A 15,790-nucleotide genomic window follows, 5' to 3' on the forward strand; every position below is an offset into this window, starting at 1 on the left:
TGACTGTTCATCCATGCTGACACCCTATGGACAAGTATAAAAAAAGTCAAACAAGCGAATGTGCTTTAGGCACACAAGCACAGCCTGACCGAAGCTCAACAGCCAGACTCTGCAAGTGCGCCCTTAGCGCAAAGGAAAAATAAAGGAATCTCCTTCGATACGCTTTCTTGAATCTTTCCAGTGTCTTTAACTCCAATAGACACATATCTAAGTACAAACACACACACACACACACACACACACACACACACACACACACACACACACTCAGCCTCTGCATAATGACAAAAGAGGAAAGAGAAAGATAAACTTGTTTGTCCTGCTAATAGAGGGTGGATTCATCTCTGGTTACAGCTCATATCAACTTCATGGCACTTCAGACACAAACCAACAGATGTCTCATTCTCTACTAATAAATTCCACCCACTTTCTCTGTTTTATAATTTGCCTTTTCTTGGTATAAAGGCCATGTGCCAACTGAGATTCTCAACCAGCTTTGAGCACTGTAATATATAAGCAAATGCACCACACAAGTCTTAAAATTCAAGGCTTATTCATCTGTGGCTGCTGGTAATCACCATGACCTTGTTTTACCAGCAACAGTAGAGATAATATTCTATACATGTTTAAAAAGTAAGAACATGGAGGGCTGGAGAGATGGCTCAGAGATTAGAAATACTGGCTACTCTTCCAGAGGAGCTGGGTTCAATTCCCAGCACCTACATGGCAGCTCACAACCGTCTGTAACTCCAGTTCCAGGGGATCTGATACCCTCACACAGACATACATGCTGGCAAACCAAAAATGCACATAAAATAATAAATACATCATTAAAATTAAAAAAGACAAAACCATGGAAAGCTGGTTATTGTGATACATGCCTGTAATCAGCACCTGGGAGACTGAGACAGGAAGATCTGAGATCATCAGCACGGGCTACGTAGCCACTTCCATGCCTGCTTTGGCTACTCCAGGGAGACAACGTCCCAAAAATCAAAAGAAGCCCGATGTGGTACATACCTGAAATCTCAGAAATTGGGAGTTGACGGCAGGAAGACCAGAAATTCAAGGTCATCCTCAGCTATGTAGCTAGTTAGAGGCCAGCCTCGACTACTTGAGACCCCGTCTCAAACAAACCAACAACAAAACCAAACCAAACAAGATCCCCTCTCAAGACGCGCATGCCCACACTCATCATGGCTCTTCTAGAGACGACATGTCTTACTTGGTACTTTGGAAGCTGCTCCTTAGCATGCTGTAGGGATCCTCCAGAGCTGTGGGAAGAGACGCTGCCGCCGCTGACGCTGCCACTCCCGCTGCTCTCTTGACAGCACCTGGCTGACATTTTAACAGGGACATCCTCTGCTTTCTGGGTAAGAGAGGCAGGCAAGGTAAGGAAAGGATCGTCAAGTGTGTCAGGCTTTCATCAACACTCTATCAAGTGGGAATTCGTCAAAACATTCCGATGCCTGAATGCCATGAAAACCAAAGGCTCTGTTTAATTTTTCTTTATAGTGACGAAAAAAATCTCATTCCTGGGAGTCTGGAATATTTGGGAAGGGGGTATTACACAGAAAATGGTGGGGTCTTTGCATAGATAAAGACATGGTAGACAGACTGACTGAGACAAGGAGATCGATGACAGACATAGTTTACTCTCCTTAGTTTCTGTTAGTATTTACATTTAAATTTATACTATAAAGTTATAAACAAATACTACTCCCTGTTGTAGTTCTTAGGAGATTTTAGTATTGTGTAGTCTTAACGTATGGAACTGATGAGAAAAACGGCCACTAACATTCAAAATTTTACCAACTAACTGTGACTGAGAAAAGAAAGCTATTAGCTTGGGCAGGCGGGCTTGCGTTTTTCATACTTCTGGCAGCCTTCCTTGAAGAGCAGGGAAGGAAACCACCGGGATGGAACTGTGAAAGGTGAAGCCCAAACCCTGAAACAGGAGCTACTGTGACCCACAGAGCATGTGATGGGAGTGTGGACTTTAAAGGTCAGAGGTAACAGGAGTGCCTGTATACCCTCAAGTGTTCCCTGCTAGTTTTTACGACAGTGACATAAAGGTATGGATACTCATGCCGGCCACCAGAACAGAACACTCCCTACAGAGCAGCCTTGGTGACAAATGACTTCGGAGTCTCCTCTGCCTTTTTCCCTCTCTTCTACAGCCTCTGCTTGGGAACCCATGAGTGCAAGAGCAGCGTATCTAATCTCCAGTGTGACCATCACACTGGTGGTCTACTGCACATGCTTGCAGTCACGTGCGGATCCACTCATGATGTCTTGTGCTTATCAAGGGGGTGAGGCTGAGGAGGGGTTGACCTGGAGAAGGAAGGTAAAGAAAATGCACAATGTGCTGGTCTACAGCAGGCACTCCGGCCATGATGGGGTCTGAAATTGTACACAGGGTTAATCCTGAGCATCCTGCATTCATGATTCCCTCAACATACTCCTCAGTTCCAGGCGCTACTTAATACCACGTAAGCCACTAACAGCCTCTCAGAGGGCTGAAAGCTGATGACTGGAAGTCCCACCTACGAGCGGAGCGAATGCAGGAGCATAGGGGAAGGAGCATGGCTGGAAACAGCACCTGGTACAGTGAGCGCCCTCCCGATTGGTCTCTCTGCAGTTTTTGGCAAGCTACACAAATGTTCCTGAGCCTAAGTTGCTTTTTTTTTTTAATTAAATGAGTACTTCTAAGAAAGCTCACCTAAGCTCCTGATCCCAACCTGCCATTAAAGCACAGGTGAATCATCTGAGAGATTTCACAGCTTTTCTCCTCCACCCACCTAACAAGCCCACCGCTGGTGTAATGATTAGCTTCCCGGCAGAATTCCTCAGTAAATACTGTGGTATCCACCCGCTCAACAGCCTTCAACCAAAACTTCCTTCCTGCAAACGAAGATTCTTATCAAAAGCTGGAAACCGAGGACCAGAGAGATGGCTCAGTAGGTAAAAGTACTCGTCCCACAAGTCTTTGAGTAAGTTTGATCCCTGGAACGTACAGAGGTGGAAGAAGAGACCAGTTCCACAGAGCTGTCCTCTGACTTCCACACGCAGGTGGTAGCCTGCATATTCACTCCCTGCCAAGTCATTTCTAAGAAATAAAGATAAAGCTAGAAAACAGCCCACTGGCCCTCGTGAGGCAAAGGCCATGTTATAACTTCAGTCACTTAACCACCGTCTACAGACTGCCAGAATTTGGTCAGTATGGGAAGCAAGTCATTAAACAAGAAAAGAGTATCCACGGATTTGTTTAATCTGTAAGGATCTGAACATATACTGAAGTAAATGGTCTAGCCATGGCGACAGATGAGAGGTATCCTGGCTGATATCCAAAGAGATCAGGGAGGACAAGGTTCCTCTCAAATTATTTTTATCTTTCCTGGTCTGGATCAAACGGGTCAAGACTTTTCCTGTCTTCACTCGCCATCCCAAGTCCCTCCCACTTCCCATTCTCACCATTCCCCTCCCTACAACAGGGAAATTAACGAAAGGTTCCTTGATCAGAAGGGGTAAGATGACGGTATACATTCATAGATTAGGGCCTACAGTGAGGAAGCCTTTTAAGTTTGTTTGACCTTGTGTTACAAAATACCACCTTTTATTTATTTGTTTTGAAACATGGTCCTACTATGTAGCCCAGGCTAGCCCCAAATCACCATCTTCCTACCTCAGCCTATCTAGGGCTGGACTACAGGCATGAGCCACACTGGGCGCCTTTATCTATGAGAAAAATCAGGACAGAATGACTTTCTCTTCTGGCAAATAATCAGCACTTTCTGAATCTCAGCAATGTATTTCTTACTATGCTTAATACTTATAAAAATCCTACTAGATTACAATCACCAGCAAATGCATCTTTCTTGATGGCAATGGTCCACTGTTGGCCTACCAGAATTGCTTGTTAAGTTTCACTATATTCACAGACATGTGCTTGCCAGTTAGAATGCAGGCTTTGCTCGTTCTTCCGAATCCTGGCTGGCCCTGTCCAGCACAGCTCAAACTGACCAAAGAGGGTGGAAAGCCTATCAGCGTCTCATACCTGGGCTGCCGCCACCTCCTCCGTCTTCTGAACGGCTCTGGAATCAAACATGACTTGTCTGCCTCTCCTCTCACAGTCCTGGTACACTATCAGGCGAATATCACTCAGGTCAAACTCCGAACACGACCAGCTGTGGATTCCAAAGAGAGAGAAGTTAGGTTATCTCCAGGGCTTGGAGTGATCATGGGCAAACTGCCCGCCATGTGCCTGTGTGAATCAGGAAGTGGCTGCGCAGATACTACCAACGCTCATGCTGAGGGAGGCAAGGCTGGTCCAGCAGTAAGTCACTGGAGAGGAGGACTGCCCTCCAGAGCCAGTCTGGGCACCAACGGCAGAAAGAGGGTGCAAGGACACCCAGAGAGGGCTGTTGGATGCCTGGGTTCAGGGAAAGCACACGGGAGTTGAGGGAGTGCTTATGCTTCTACGTGGCACCAGGAATGAGAAGCCAACCACCTCCCCGCCCGCTCGCCCCTCCTCTGGTGGAACCCACAGCAGTCACACAGCCTAAGGTTATTGCTTTCCCTAGTACATCTGGCTTGATACAGAGGCTTTGAAACCAAATGCATTTGCTAACCATGACAGTTAGCAATAAGGGAAACACGGTTTGTTCCTAAGCAAAAGACATCAAGAAGAAAATGCGGTCTTATGCAGCAGTAACAAGGTCTACCAGAAAGCAGAAACTACAGAAAGGAACAATTTACAGAGGGTACTTTCACAAACGGTGAGCAACCCATTCAACACATATTTAGTCTGTACTGTATTCGAGGCTCTGTAGTAGGTGCTGGGAAATCAATAATTAAATTGACCGAGTCCCTGTCCTCATGAAGTTCAAGGTTTAAGTGGGGGGATATTATTAACCTAATAGTTACACATAAATATATAACTACAAACTGTCTGAAGTTCAAAAGAGAAAACCAAAGGATACAAGAGAGTCTCAGAGCCTGGCATATGTCTCAAGCTCACGTCTATAAGCTCAGCACATCTGTAAGACACAAGGAATCTTGAGGCAGAACTGCTGAAGGAATAGACCAGCCTGGTTACAAAGCAAGATCTTGTCTCAAGAAGGGTGAGATTTAAGGAAGGAGGGAGGGAGGCTTAAAGCCACATTTACAAACAGACCTTAAAATGAACAGTGCACGTGAATACCACACAACAATGGCGGAGTGTAGCACAGGAAAGGGAGAGAGGGAAGCCAGAGAGCTGCCCCCACCCCCACCCCCGGGGGTCGGGGGAGCAAAGCAGGGCCAGGCGGGATAAACTCTGAACACAAAGAGCAGCAAGGAAAGCAGATGGTTGATAAGAAATCAGATAGCTGACTGCCCTAAGAAAATCCGGAGGTAAGAGTGGAACGCACAGGGAGCCAAGACGCTCACCCTGCCTGCCTGCCTGCCGCAGGCTGCAGGGACCAGAGGCAGGACTGCTATAAGGACACCGCAGGGGGGGGGGGGGGAGGGGGGACAGACAGACACACACACACACACACACACACACACACACACACACACACACACGGACGGGACGGGGACGACACACCACAAATGGACAGGGGGATGATAAAGGAGTGACAGATGTAGTGTCGACTGTGTAAGTACAGTCGGGCACAGCGGGATTCAAGTCCGAAAGCCTTCCCCTTCCATTTGCCATCGGAGTGATCAACGTACAATCGCTGACTTCACAAACTGCTCTGTGGATCACATAAAGTACATGGAGGGCTTCATGCAAGCCTGACACACATCGGGCTCCAGAATGCTAAGCATTCTCTCCAGGGAGGGAGAAGGCTTCTGTTTTTGTGAGGAGCGTCCGCCGTTGGTCCTTTCCTGTTACAGGCAATGGCCATCAATATTGAGCATGATAGAAAGTTCTGGCCACCCTTCTTTCACCAACGTGTTTTCTAAGTTGTGCCTGGCACCCTTGCCCTTCTGACGTGGAGCGCTGTGGCAATCTACTTTGGAATCCATTTTTCTCCCAGGCCAGAGGCAGTCCATGTTCAAAGTCTGACCAATGAAGATATGCCACATGACCCCAAGCTGAGCGGTGGGAGCTCACCACACTTACAGCCCAGTCTATACCTCGTGGCTATTTCCCACTGGGTGGCAAGTGCCTGTTTGGTGCAGTTACTGTGGAGGAAAGGAAGAGAGCCAAGGATGAGACAGATTCCTGCTGGCACTCAGGACCAGCTGTCCCCACGTGTGCACAGTTCCTGGAGATTTCTGTCAAAACCAGAGGACTCTGACCCAAACTGCCAAATTTTAAATGTATACAAGGCTATTAAAACGCTCTCTGGCTAGGTGTGGTAGTGCACGCCTTTGATCCTGACACAGAGGTAGGTAGGTGGATCTCTGTGAGTTCGAGGTATTCCTGATCTGCATTGTGAGCTCCTGGACAGCCAGAACTAAGTAATAGAGAGACCTTGTCTAACAAAACAAAACAACCACAACCCTTCTGAAATGTACGTTAAAGCTCACGTTTGCTGGGCTACAACTCAGAAGGAAAGTGCTTGCTTAGCATTTACAAAAGTCTTGGGCTCCATCCCAGAACCATAGAGCAAAAGGTATACAGGGTGAAGTTATTACAAAAAAAAAAAAAAAAATCAACAAAGATTAATCACCACAAGGTATGGTGTCCTATCTTTAATGCCAGCACTCAGGCAGATTTCTGTGAGTTTGAGGTCAGCCTAATCTACATAGCATGTTCCAGGCTAACCAGGGATACAAAAAGTGAGACCCTGTCTAAAAAAAAAAAAAAAAAAAAAAAAAGAAGTGGGGGAAAGAAAAGACTTAGTCTCCTTATAGTATCCCGTACAATTCCTATTGCTCATAAGATTACACTGTCAAAGAGGTAAAGTTTACAAAGCTACCTGTTAAGACTTCAGTTAGGCTAAAGAGAACATCTCCAGAAGAACTCAAATTCAATAACGATCACAACATGTCATTAAATTCAGATTCTTTTTCAATTAAAAGCTATGAGCTAGCTGGGTGGTGGTGGTGTACTCCTTCAATCCCAGCACTCAGGAGGTGGAGGCAGGTGGATCTCTGAGTTCAAGGCCAGCCTGATCTACAGAGTGAGTTCCAGGACAGCCAGGGCAACAGAGAGAAACTCTGTCTCAAGGAAAAGGAAAAAAAAAAAAAAAAAAAAAAAAGGCAGGTGCCTGGTGTGGTAGTATTTAGCTATAATCCCAGCACTTTAGATGCAGAAGGATTATAAATTTGAGGCCAGCCTAGGCCTAGTGATTTCTAGGTTTGTTTAGACTACAGAGTGAGACTCTTTTTTTTTTTTTAAAAAAGGAAATATATAGAAGAGGAATATATATATATACATATATATGTATATATATATCAGAATGTCCAACTTTTTTAATCCAAATCCTTCAAAGTATTTCATAAAAGGAGAAAAACTATTCTCCCATATGAATACTATTTTGGTTTAATATCCAATCGGCATTTTGGCACTCGCCACCTTGAATATTGGTAGGAGGAAACTATAGCTAAGTATGATAATGGCAATGGGATGCTCTGGAATGAGACAGGCCTGAGGGGAGGCCTCCAGCCCTGCCTGCTTCACTGCCGTGGGAAGGCCTCCGGGACAGCACCTATAGGGAGAGACTCTACACAAAAAGAGAAGCCCCACTCCCTAAGCTACCCTCTGCCCTCCACTTGGGTGCCATAACCTGTGCACACACACTGAAGCGCTAACGTCAGTTTAGAAGGTGACAATAAGAACGTTAAACTTCACGGTGCTGTTTGCTTGCTTTGTGAGAACACCTGATTTCTCGAACTCCACACCAAGAGTATATACAAAGCAAGTAACCAAAGCATGAGTTATTTCCCTGAAAGGAAACGACAGCAATAGTGCAAAGGATTTGAGGTACAGAACACACATCTCTTTGCAGTATGTATGTGCTATAACCCCAGACTGGGGAGGCCGAAGTAGGAAAACTCAAGGCCAGCCTGGGCTACAGACCGAGACCCTGTCTCAAAAGTAAATAAAAACAAAAATCACATCAAAAAGAGTAAGATCTATACCATGTATTTTAACAAAACTATGACTAGAACCCTGCCCTGCCCCAACCACACACACACACAAAAAAAAAAATTTACTGTATTCTTAATTCCTGTACCCATGAGTCAAACCTTGTTTAGATTTATAGTTTGTTTGTTTTTTTCTTTTTATTATGTGTACAGTGTGCTGTCTCTATGTTTTGCCTGCCTGCTGGAAGAGGGCACCAGATCTCTCATTATAGATGGTTGTGGGCCACCATGTGGTTGCTGAGAATTGAACTCAGGACCTCTGGAACAGCAGCCGGTGCTCTTAACCTCTGAGCCATTTCTCCAGCCCCAAACCTTGTTTAGAAATAAGGTCTTTGGAGATGTACAAGTTAAGGTGCGATCATGCTGAATTAGAATGGGTGCCAATCTCATGACTTCGGTCCTCTGAAGAAGGAGATTTGGACACGGACACAGGAAATGATGCACAGGGATGTCCTGCCGCTGGAGACAGTAACAACAAAAAGGCAAGGGGTGCCCTATCAAATTCTTGGGGCACTCAGTGTGTCTCCTGCCAAAGAGTCGTGTGCCCAATGAGGCAGTAGAGCTGGTTCAGAACCTGTATGGACTTTAAATACTCTGTGCTGACTCCAAGTTCTCAAGAGAGGGGATAGCGTGATCTTAGGTAGAGGTCTGACCTTAGGCAGAGAAGAACGTTCCTGGGGCAGAGGCAGTGCTGTCTAGGATCTGTGGTTTCAAGGAGGAACACCTCACAAGGAACAGAATGGCCGTTATGTACTTAATGGCACACAATCTGCGATTCCCTCCACCCCCCAGACCAGTTCAATTCCCTCTGTTTATGCCTCCCTTAAACTGTACAATAAGAAGATGAGCAGTGCCGTAAGTATGCCCAGGTCAGAAGCCATGTTCTATGGCTCTCCTCTTGGGTTCACACAAGGAAGCAATAATATAAGTCAAAGTAAACACATATGAGGAATTTAAAGGCAGTCTTGTGATCCAACAATGTCAACATTTAAAGAGTCAGACATGACAGGGAACTTTAAATGATCCAAGGAAATGTTAAATAAAGCAAAATTGAGCAGGTATGGTGGTACATACCCATAATGGCAACCCCCAGAAGACTAACTCCCCCGGAGGATCACCAGTTCCAGACAGTCGGGGCAACACAGTGAGACCCTGTCTCAAGCACACCAGTAATAAGAACAACAGACACTCAGAGTTCACTCTTCCATGTACTAGGCAATTCCTGCTGCTCACTGTGTGCCAAGCAGTGTTCCAGGAACTGGGACAAGGTTGAACACATTACAACCTCTGTTGCCATAAAACCTACTGTATCGTAAGACACAGCCCAGCTGCTCTCAAACGCCATCCTTTGTTTACAGCCCTCACACCTTTCTTCCTTTCTCCCTTTCTCTCTTAAAAGTCAGTTTGTAAATACAAACAGAACTCTCAAAGTTTGTTGGAGGGCATGGTGTCACACACCAGGAATCCAAGGACTAGGGAGGTTGAGAGAAGAAAACCATGAGTTCAGGGCCACTGTGAGCTGTAAAATGAATCAATCTCTCTCTCTCTCTCTCTCTCTCTCTCTCTCTCTCTCTCTCTCTCTCTCTCTCTCTCTCTCTCTCAGAATAAGACAAAACAAAATCAGAAGGGAGATGAGGACTAGAATTTGAAGGATTCAAAACAAACAACTCAGTATGGAGGAAAAGGAAAAACCATGCCGAGGCAGCAATCACAGTTCATCCTATCAGCACAAAACATTCACTATTTCCCACCCGACAGAAAGCTATTTGTTTCAAGAAAAAAAAAAAAAAATTACATACATAGATGGTAGTAACAGATTAGGAATTCATGTACTTTTGCGAGATTAACACACCCAATAAAAGAGTTCACGGGAAAAGTCATCTTCAAGTTAGTTGACTTTCCTTTCTTATTTTTTACTGATAGCATGAAGGTACGAGAATGCCTTGGTTCACAGGATGTGCATAAAATTCCTCCATGAACTTGCTGGTGTAGTCAAGAGTAGTTGAGTACTGCAAGACCATCATTCTCACACGATGCTAACTAGAGACACTCATCTGCAAAGCATTCTGTTATAATGGATCCTCCTGTTATCTTACCCAAAGACATTTACAAGCTGGTTGCGATTTTTGCACACTCAAGAGCATGTTACGCATAAGCTTTCTATACTGTTTATGAACACTAAGTGGAATGAAAGACTAAACATCACACAGCAGCATGGCGTAGGAGCAACATCACCACTGAAATCTGAACGTGCACACCAGGATTCACTCCTCACATAGGCTGGAACACCCGATGACCCACCAAAGATGCTGACCTCAACGGGATGCAAGTCTTATCTCAAGATACACTTAAATAACAAAGTAAGCCACACCCTGAGAGGATCGGAGATATCAAATCCACATCATGGACAAGTAACAGAGGCCCCGAGGCTGGTGCTCACTGTAGTAAACAGTCATTCTTCTAAAATGATGTTTTTATTATTTTTATTTATGTGCCTGTGTACCTATGTATGGGTGCCCTTGGGGGCCAGAAAAAGTGTTGGGATCCCCTATAGCTGGCGTTACAGGTGGTTGAGTGGCACAATATAGGTGCTGGGATTGAAACTCTGGTCCTCTGCATGAACGTGAGTGCTCATAAACCCTGGGCCATCTCTCCCGCCTCAACAGTTCCAATAACTATCTAGGAAAGCACTAACTCTAGCATTGGCTTCCCCCAAACCTGCTGCCATAAGTGACTCACAAGTCTATCAGAAAAACACAGACTACGTTCCTGTGAAACACAGTTCAGATACAATGAATTCAGATACACAATCCCTTAATGGAATTCCTGGGAGTTGCATGTTTCAGAATTCAGTTTTTTCAGATTTTAGAAAGATGCATATACTACATATTATATAATACCTCCTCCAGAGTGTGAGAGGCACTCAAACTCCTAAATCAGATTACAAGAGCCCAAGTGATGAATATATACTAAATACAAATAGTTTATACAGCTTCATTATCAGTTAAATCACTTGTAAACTTTTCAGAGATTTTAAGATTTCGGAAAATGTAGGATAAAGGACTGCTGAACCATTTGATGACTACTGTACCTGAAGGTAGGACCAAAAGGATACATAAAACTTCCAGGTCTCTACATTTTTCCTGAGTATGACTGATTCCTACCAAAGATGACAGCCAAAGGTTTATGGTAAGGAGGTTGCAACTCTGAGCCCCAGTCCTGAAACAGTGCTGTAATGGTAGCAAAGGTCACAGCTAAAAACACCTAAGTCCCCATATAATCTGTTCACACAGTAACAAAACATTAGATTTGTGTGTCCGCACAGCCTGAGGTTTGGATACTAGAAAAAGGAACTATCAAGTAAAGAAGACAATTTTCTCCCGTCTTTTCTGCGCTCAGGGTCATATCAGGTTAACACGTGTGTGTAGCATTCACAGAACAATTAGCCACATTCAACTGTCCAGAGGCCACCATGCACAGAAAAAAGTAGAAAACTGCCCTGGATGTCAGGATACCAAGAGTCAGCCCTTACCATGACATCTTAGTCCTACATTTCTACCACTATAAAATAATGGGGTGGCTGGGTGGTGGTGGTGCACGCCTTTAATCCCAACAATCAGAAGGCAGAGGCAGGTGGATCTCTAGGAGTTCAAGGCCAGCCTGGTCTACAAAGTAAGTTCCAGGACAGGCTCCAAAGCTACAGAGAATCCTTGTCTCAAAAAACAAACAAAAATAAAAATAAAAATAATGGAGTGGCCTAAGGTCATCCCTTCTATGTAAGGGTTAGCTAGTAACAAGCCTGAGCTATCAGCTGAACATTTATAATTAATAATAAGTCTCTGAATGGTTATTGGGGAGTGGCTACTGAGGAATAGAGAAACTCTGCCTACACTTAGGTGCATGCATGTACATGTACCATGTGTATGCAGTACCCAAGGAGGCTGGAAGAGGGCAGGTATCAGGTCCCCTGGAACTAGAGCTACAGATGATTATGAGCCAACCAATGTGGGTGCTGGGAACCAAATCTGGGTCCTCTGCAAGAGCAGCAAGTGTTCTTAACCACCCAGCCATCTTTCCAATTGCCAAAAAACATACTTCTAAATGAGCTAAACATCTCCAATCAGCAAGAATGTGAGAGAGAGAGAGAGAGAGAGAGAGAGACTGTATGTATGATAGTGTGTGTGTATGCACGTGTCTGAACCTAGAGAAACCTCTGGAAAGTTAGGCATTGGAATATATACAGGGAAAGACTAGTATTGAGAAGTATACAGCACACAAGCACACACACACACATACACACACACACACAAAACCTGCCTAACATTTTTAGAACTGCCAAACGAATTTACAAAACTCACCTGAGTTGACTTCCATATACACACAAATATAAATGAATAAATGTAAAAAATATGCATGTAAAGAAATATTGAAAAAAAATGTGTATCTGCAAAGAACAAAAAGAACTTGAACTCTCAATAAGTGGTTTGAGAAAACTAGATATCTACATGCCAATATATATATACATATATGTGTGTATACACACACACACACACACACACACACACACAGAGAAAGAGACATAGACCTTACACTCTTTACAGAGATAGTTCAAAATGAATCACAAAACTAAATGCAACACACCCGACCCTGTAGCTCAGCTAGGTGTGGTGGCTCCTGCCTGTGATCCCAGCCTGGAAGAAGCACAAGTAGGGGGTGGGTGTCACGGAGTGTGGGGCAGCAGGGCTATATACAGCAAGATCCGGGGACAGATGAGACTGAAACTCTTGCCTCAAAAACAGCAAACAAACAAACAAAACAAAGCATGCCTACAAGAGAGAATACAGAGGACTTTAGGGCATGGGCAATAGTTTTTACATACAACATCATAGACAGGGTCCACAAAACAAATTGTTGTTGGTTGTCCTTGCTCTTTTGGGGGCCTACCACCCAGCTCCCAAATAAATCACACACAGAGGCTTATTCTTAATTATAAACGCCTGGCCTTAGGTTAGCTTGTTTCTTGCCAGCTTTTCTTAAATGATCCCATCTATCTTTTGCTTCTGGGCTTTTCCCTTTTCTTTCTTCTGTAATTTTACTTTCACTCTTACTGGGTGGCTGGCCCCTAGCATCCTCCTCTTCTTGTTCTCTTGCTTTCTTCTTTTCCTCCCAGATTTCTATATATTCTCTCTGCCTGCCAGCCCCGCCTATCCTTCCTCCTGCCTGGCTATTAGCCATTCAGCTCTTTACTAGACCATTAGGTGTTTTAGACAGGTACAGTAATACAGTTTCAGAGTTTAAAAAATGAACATAAAAGAATGCAACACATCTTTGCATCATTAAACAAATGTTCTACAGCATAAACAAATATAACACATCTTAAAACAATATTTTACAACAACAAATCAAAATTTGGTAAGACAAACTTACTATCTATCGAATACTGCCAAGTGAATGAGAAAACAAGTCACAGGCTGGGCAAAGAAAATATCTGCAAAAGATATATCTAGTAAAGGATTGTTATCCAAAATAAAGAGGCCTTAAAACTTGATAATTAAAAAAAAAAAAATCAAGCATGGTAGGGAAATGGTGGCTCACATCTTTAATCTCAGTGCTTGGGAGGAAGAAGCAGGTAGATCTCTGAATTCAAAGCCAGTCTGGTCTGCATAGAGTGTTCTAGGCCAACCATGACTACACAGACTCTGACTCAAAAAAAGAAAAGCAAAGGAAAAAGCATGGGGCTGGAGACTTCTCAGTGGTTAGGAGCGCTTGGTCTTGCAGAGAACCTGAGTTCAGTTCTCAGCACCCATGGGGTGATATCTTTAACTCCAGTTCCTAGGACCAGGCATGCACACAGTGCATATCTATAAATGCAGACAAATACACACATAAAATAAGATCAATAGAAAAAACTAACTTTTTTTTTAAGGAAAGCATGATTTCAAGAATAGACAGGAGAGTTGATTAGGCACCTCACAAGGACACAGGTAGCAAGAAAAAATGGTCCACATCATACACCATTAGAGCAGTGCCAATTAGCCAGGCATGGTGGCTCAGAGACCAGAAGATCACTACAAGTTCAAGGTAGTCTTGAACTTAACCAGGGATACACAGTGACCTCCCAGGTCAGCCAGGGCAATAGGTAAAACACTGTCTCAAAAACAAAACAAAGGATGAGAACAACAGTGAGGTGTCAACTATGTATCTAGTAGAGTAAGAAAATGTAGAACTCGAGCATCCAAATGCTGGTTCTCATGCATTGCTAGAGGTAGAGCCACTCTGGAAGACAGCCTAGCATTTGCTTACCAACTGAAACACAATACTCTCTTACCAGGCAGCAACTGAGCTTCTTGCTATGTAACCAAATGAGATGAAATGCACATGCAAAACTCTGCCCACAGATGTTTACGGCAGCTTCACTGATAAACTTCAAATGCTCAGAAGCAACTAAGTTGTTCATTGGGTAAGAAAACCACCAACAGATGATTTAGAACTAAAAAGGAATGAGCTATCAAGGCATGAATACACATGGATTAACTTTAAATGGATATTGCTAAGTGAAAGAATCAATCTCAAAAGGTTGTCTGTCGTATGATTCTAACCACATGACAATCTGAAAAAGATTGCTGCAATTTAGAAGACTGAATATACAGATAAAGTTGATTTCTAGGGTACTGGAACTACTCTATAAATCTCATCTGTTAAAACAATATATAACATGAAGAGTGAACCCATATACAAATTACACATTCTGGGTGATAATGTGCCATTATAAAATGCACCACCATGTGAGGAAGGCTCTGAGTGTGTGGAGACATGGGGTATTTACTGAAACTCTGTACGTTCTGCTCAGTTTTGCCCTGTGGTTGAGTGTGGCTTTGGAGTTCCTTTACACTCAGAAGCAGGTCACCTTCGGAACTTGTTGCTCGCTGTTGGGCACTCAATCCGTTTTTGTTAATAATGTAACAATAGGACAGACTAAACCAGAGCCTAACTCACAGCAGGAGAGCCAGGAAGTGGGGAGCAGTCCGGCCGGCAGGCACCCAAGCTCAGCACAGGAAACGGAGCAGAAATGCTTCGGCAGCTGCCCAATGACTGAGCTGCAGACTGCAGTAATGAAGTAGCCGCGTTTTCTGTCTGGGACACCGTCACTCGCGACTGGATTGCATGTGGTGACTAACAAGTGTTTCAGCCGGCGGTCATCAATGCTTATCAAAGTAAGACCCAGACAGAGGTGTATGTCGGTTGTCTGCTTCTATAAAAACCCCTGTATCTGCCCTGCTCTGATTCTTGCTTAGTAATGGATGTGTCCTAGAAAAGACGAAAAGTTTTTCAAACTGTGGTAGTACAAAATTACCACAGCATTCCTTCAGTCATTCACTTAGTCTCAGATTCCATCGCCAAGTCAGACTCACCAGCCTCTGGGAATTGCCTATCAATCAGTAAAAGGAAATGCCTTATTGCATACAAAACAGTGAAAAAGGAAGGAATGTATGAAGGACAGGCTTTGGGACACGTTTAACATGGAAAGAGTCACATCCAGCAGGTTGGTAAAACTTGTCATAAACACGAGACGACCAGCTGCCTGCTCTCCGGCTGGGGTTTGCATTTGTTTGCTTGTGTTCTGTTTTGTTTTCTCTACACACTTCATTCAACCTGTCCAACAGACACATTTCCTATTTAGGAGAATGGTTTTCACAGCTTCCAT

The 15,790-nt window shown here is 44.0% G+C and overlaps 1 protein-coding gene across 1 annotated transcript in view; it reads right to left on the bottom strand.

Annotated features, from left to right (window-relative positions):
• Positions 1-15,790, bottom strand: part of Fnip2 (folliculin interacting protein 2) — a 112,571-nt gene that overhangs the window by 59,293 nt on the left and 37,488 nt on the right. Inside the window, exons 2-3 of the mRNA XM_059265510.1 lie at positions 4,058-4,187; positions 1,226-1,369 (exon numbers count right to left, since the gene is read on the bottom strand). Of these exons, the coding sequence (XP_059121493.1) occupies positions 1,226-1,369; positions 4,058-4,187 (274 nt within the window). The remainder of the gene's footprint in view (positions 1-1,225; positions 1,370-4,057; positions 4,188-15,790) is intronic.

Source organism: Peromyscus eremicus, chromosome 6 (assembly GCF_949786415.1).
Source record: "Peromyscus eremicus chromosome 6, PerEre_H2_v1, whole genome shotgun sequence".
NCBI lineage: Eukaryota > Metazoa > Chordata > Mammalia > Rodentia > Cricetidae > Peromyscus > Peromyscus eremicus.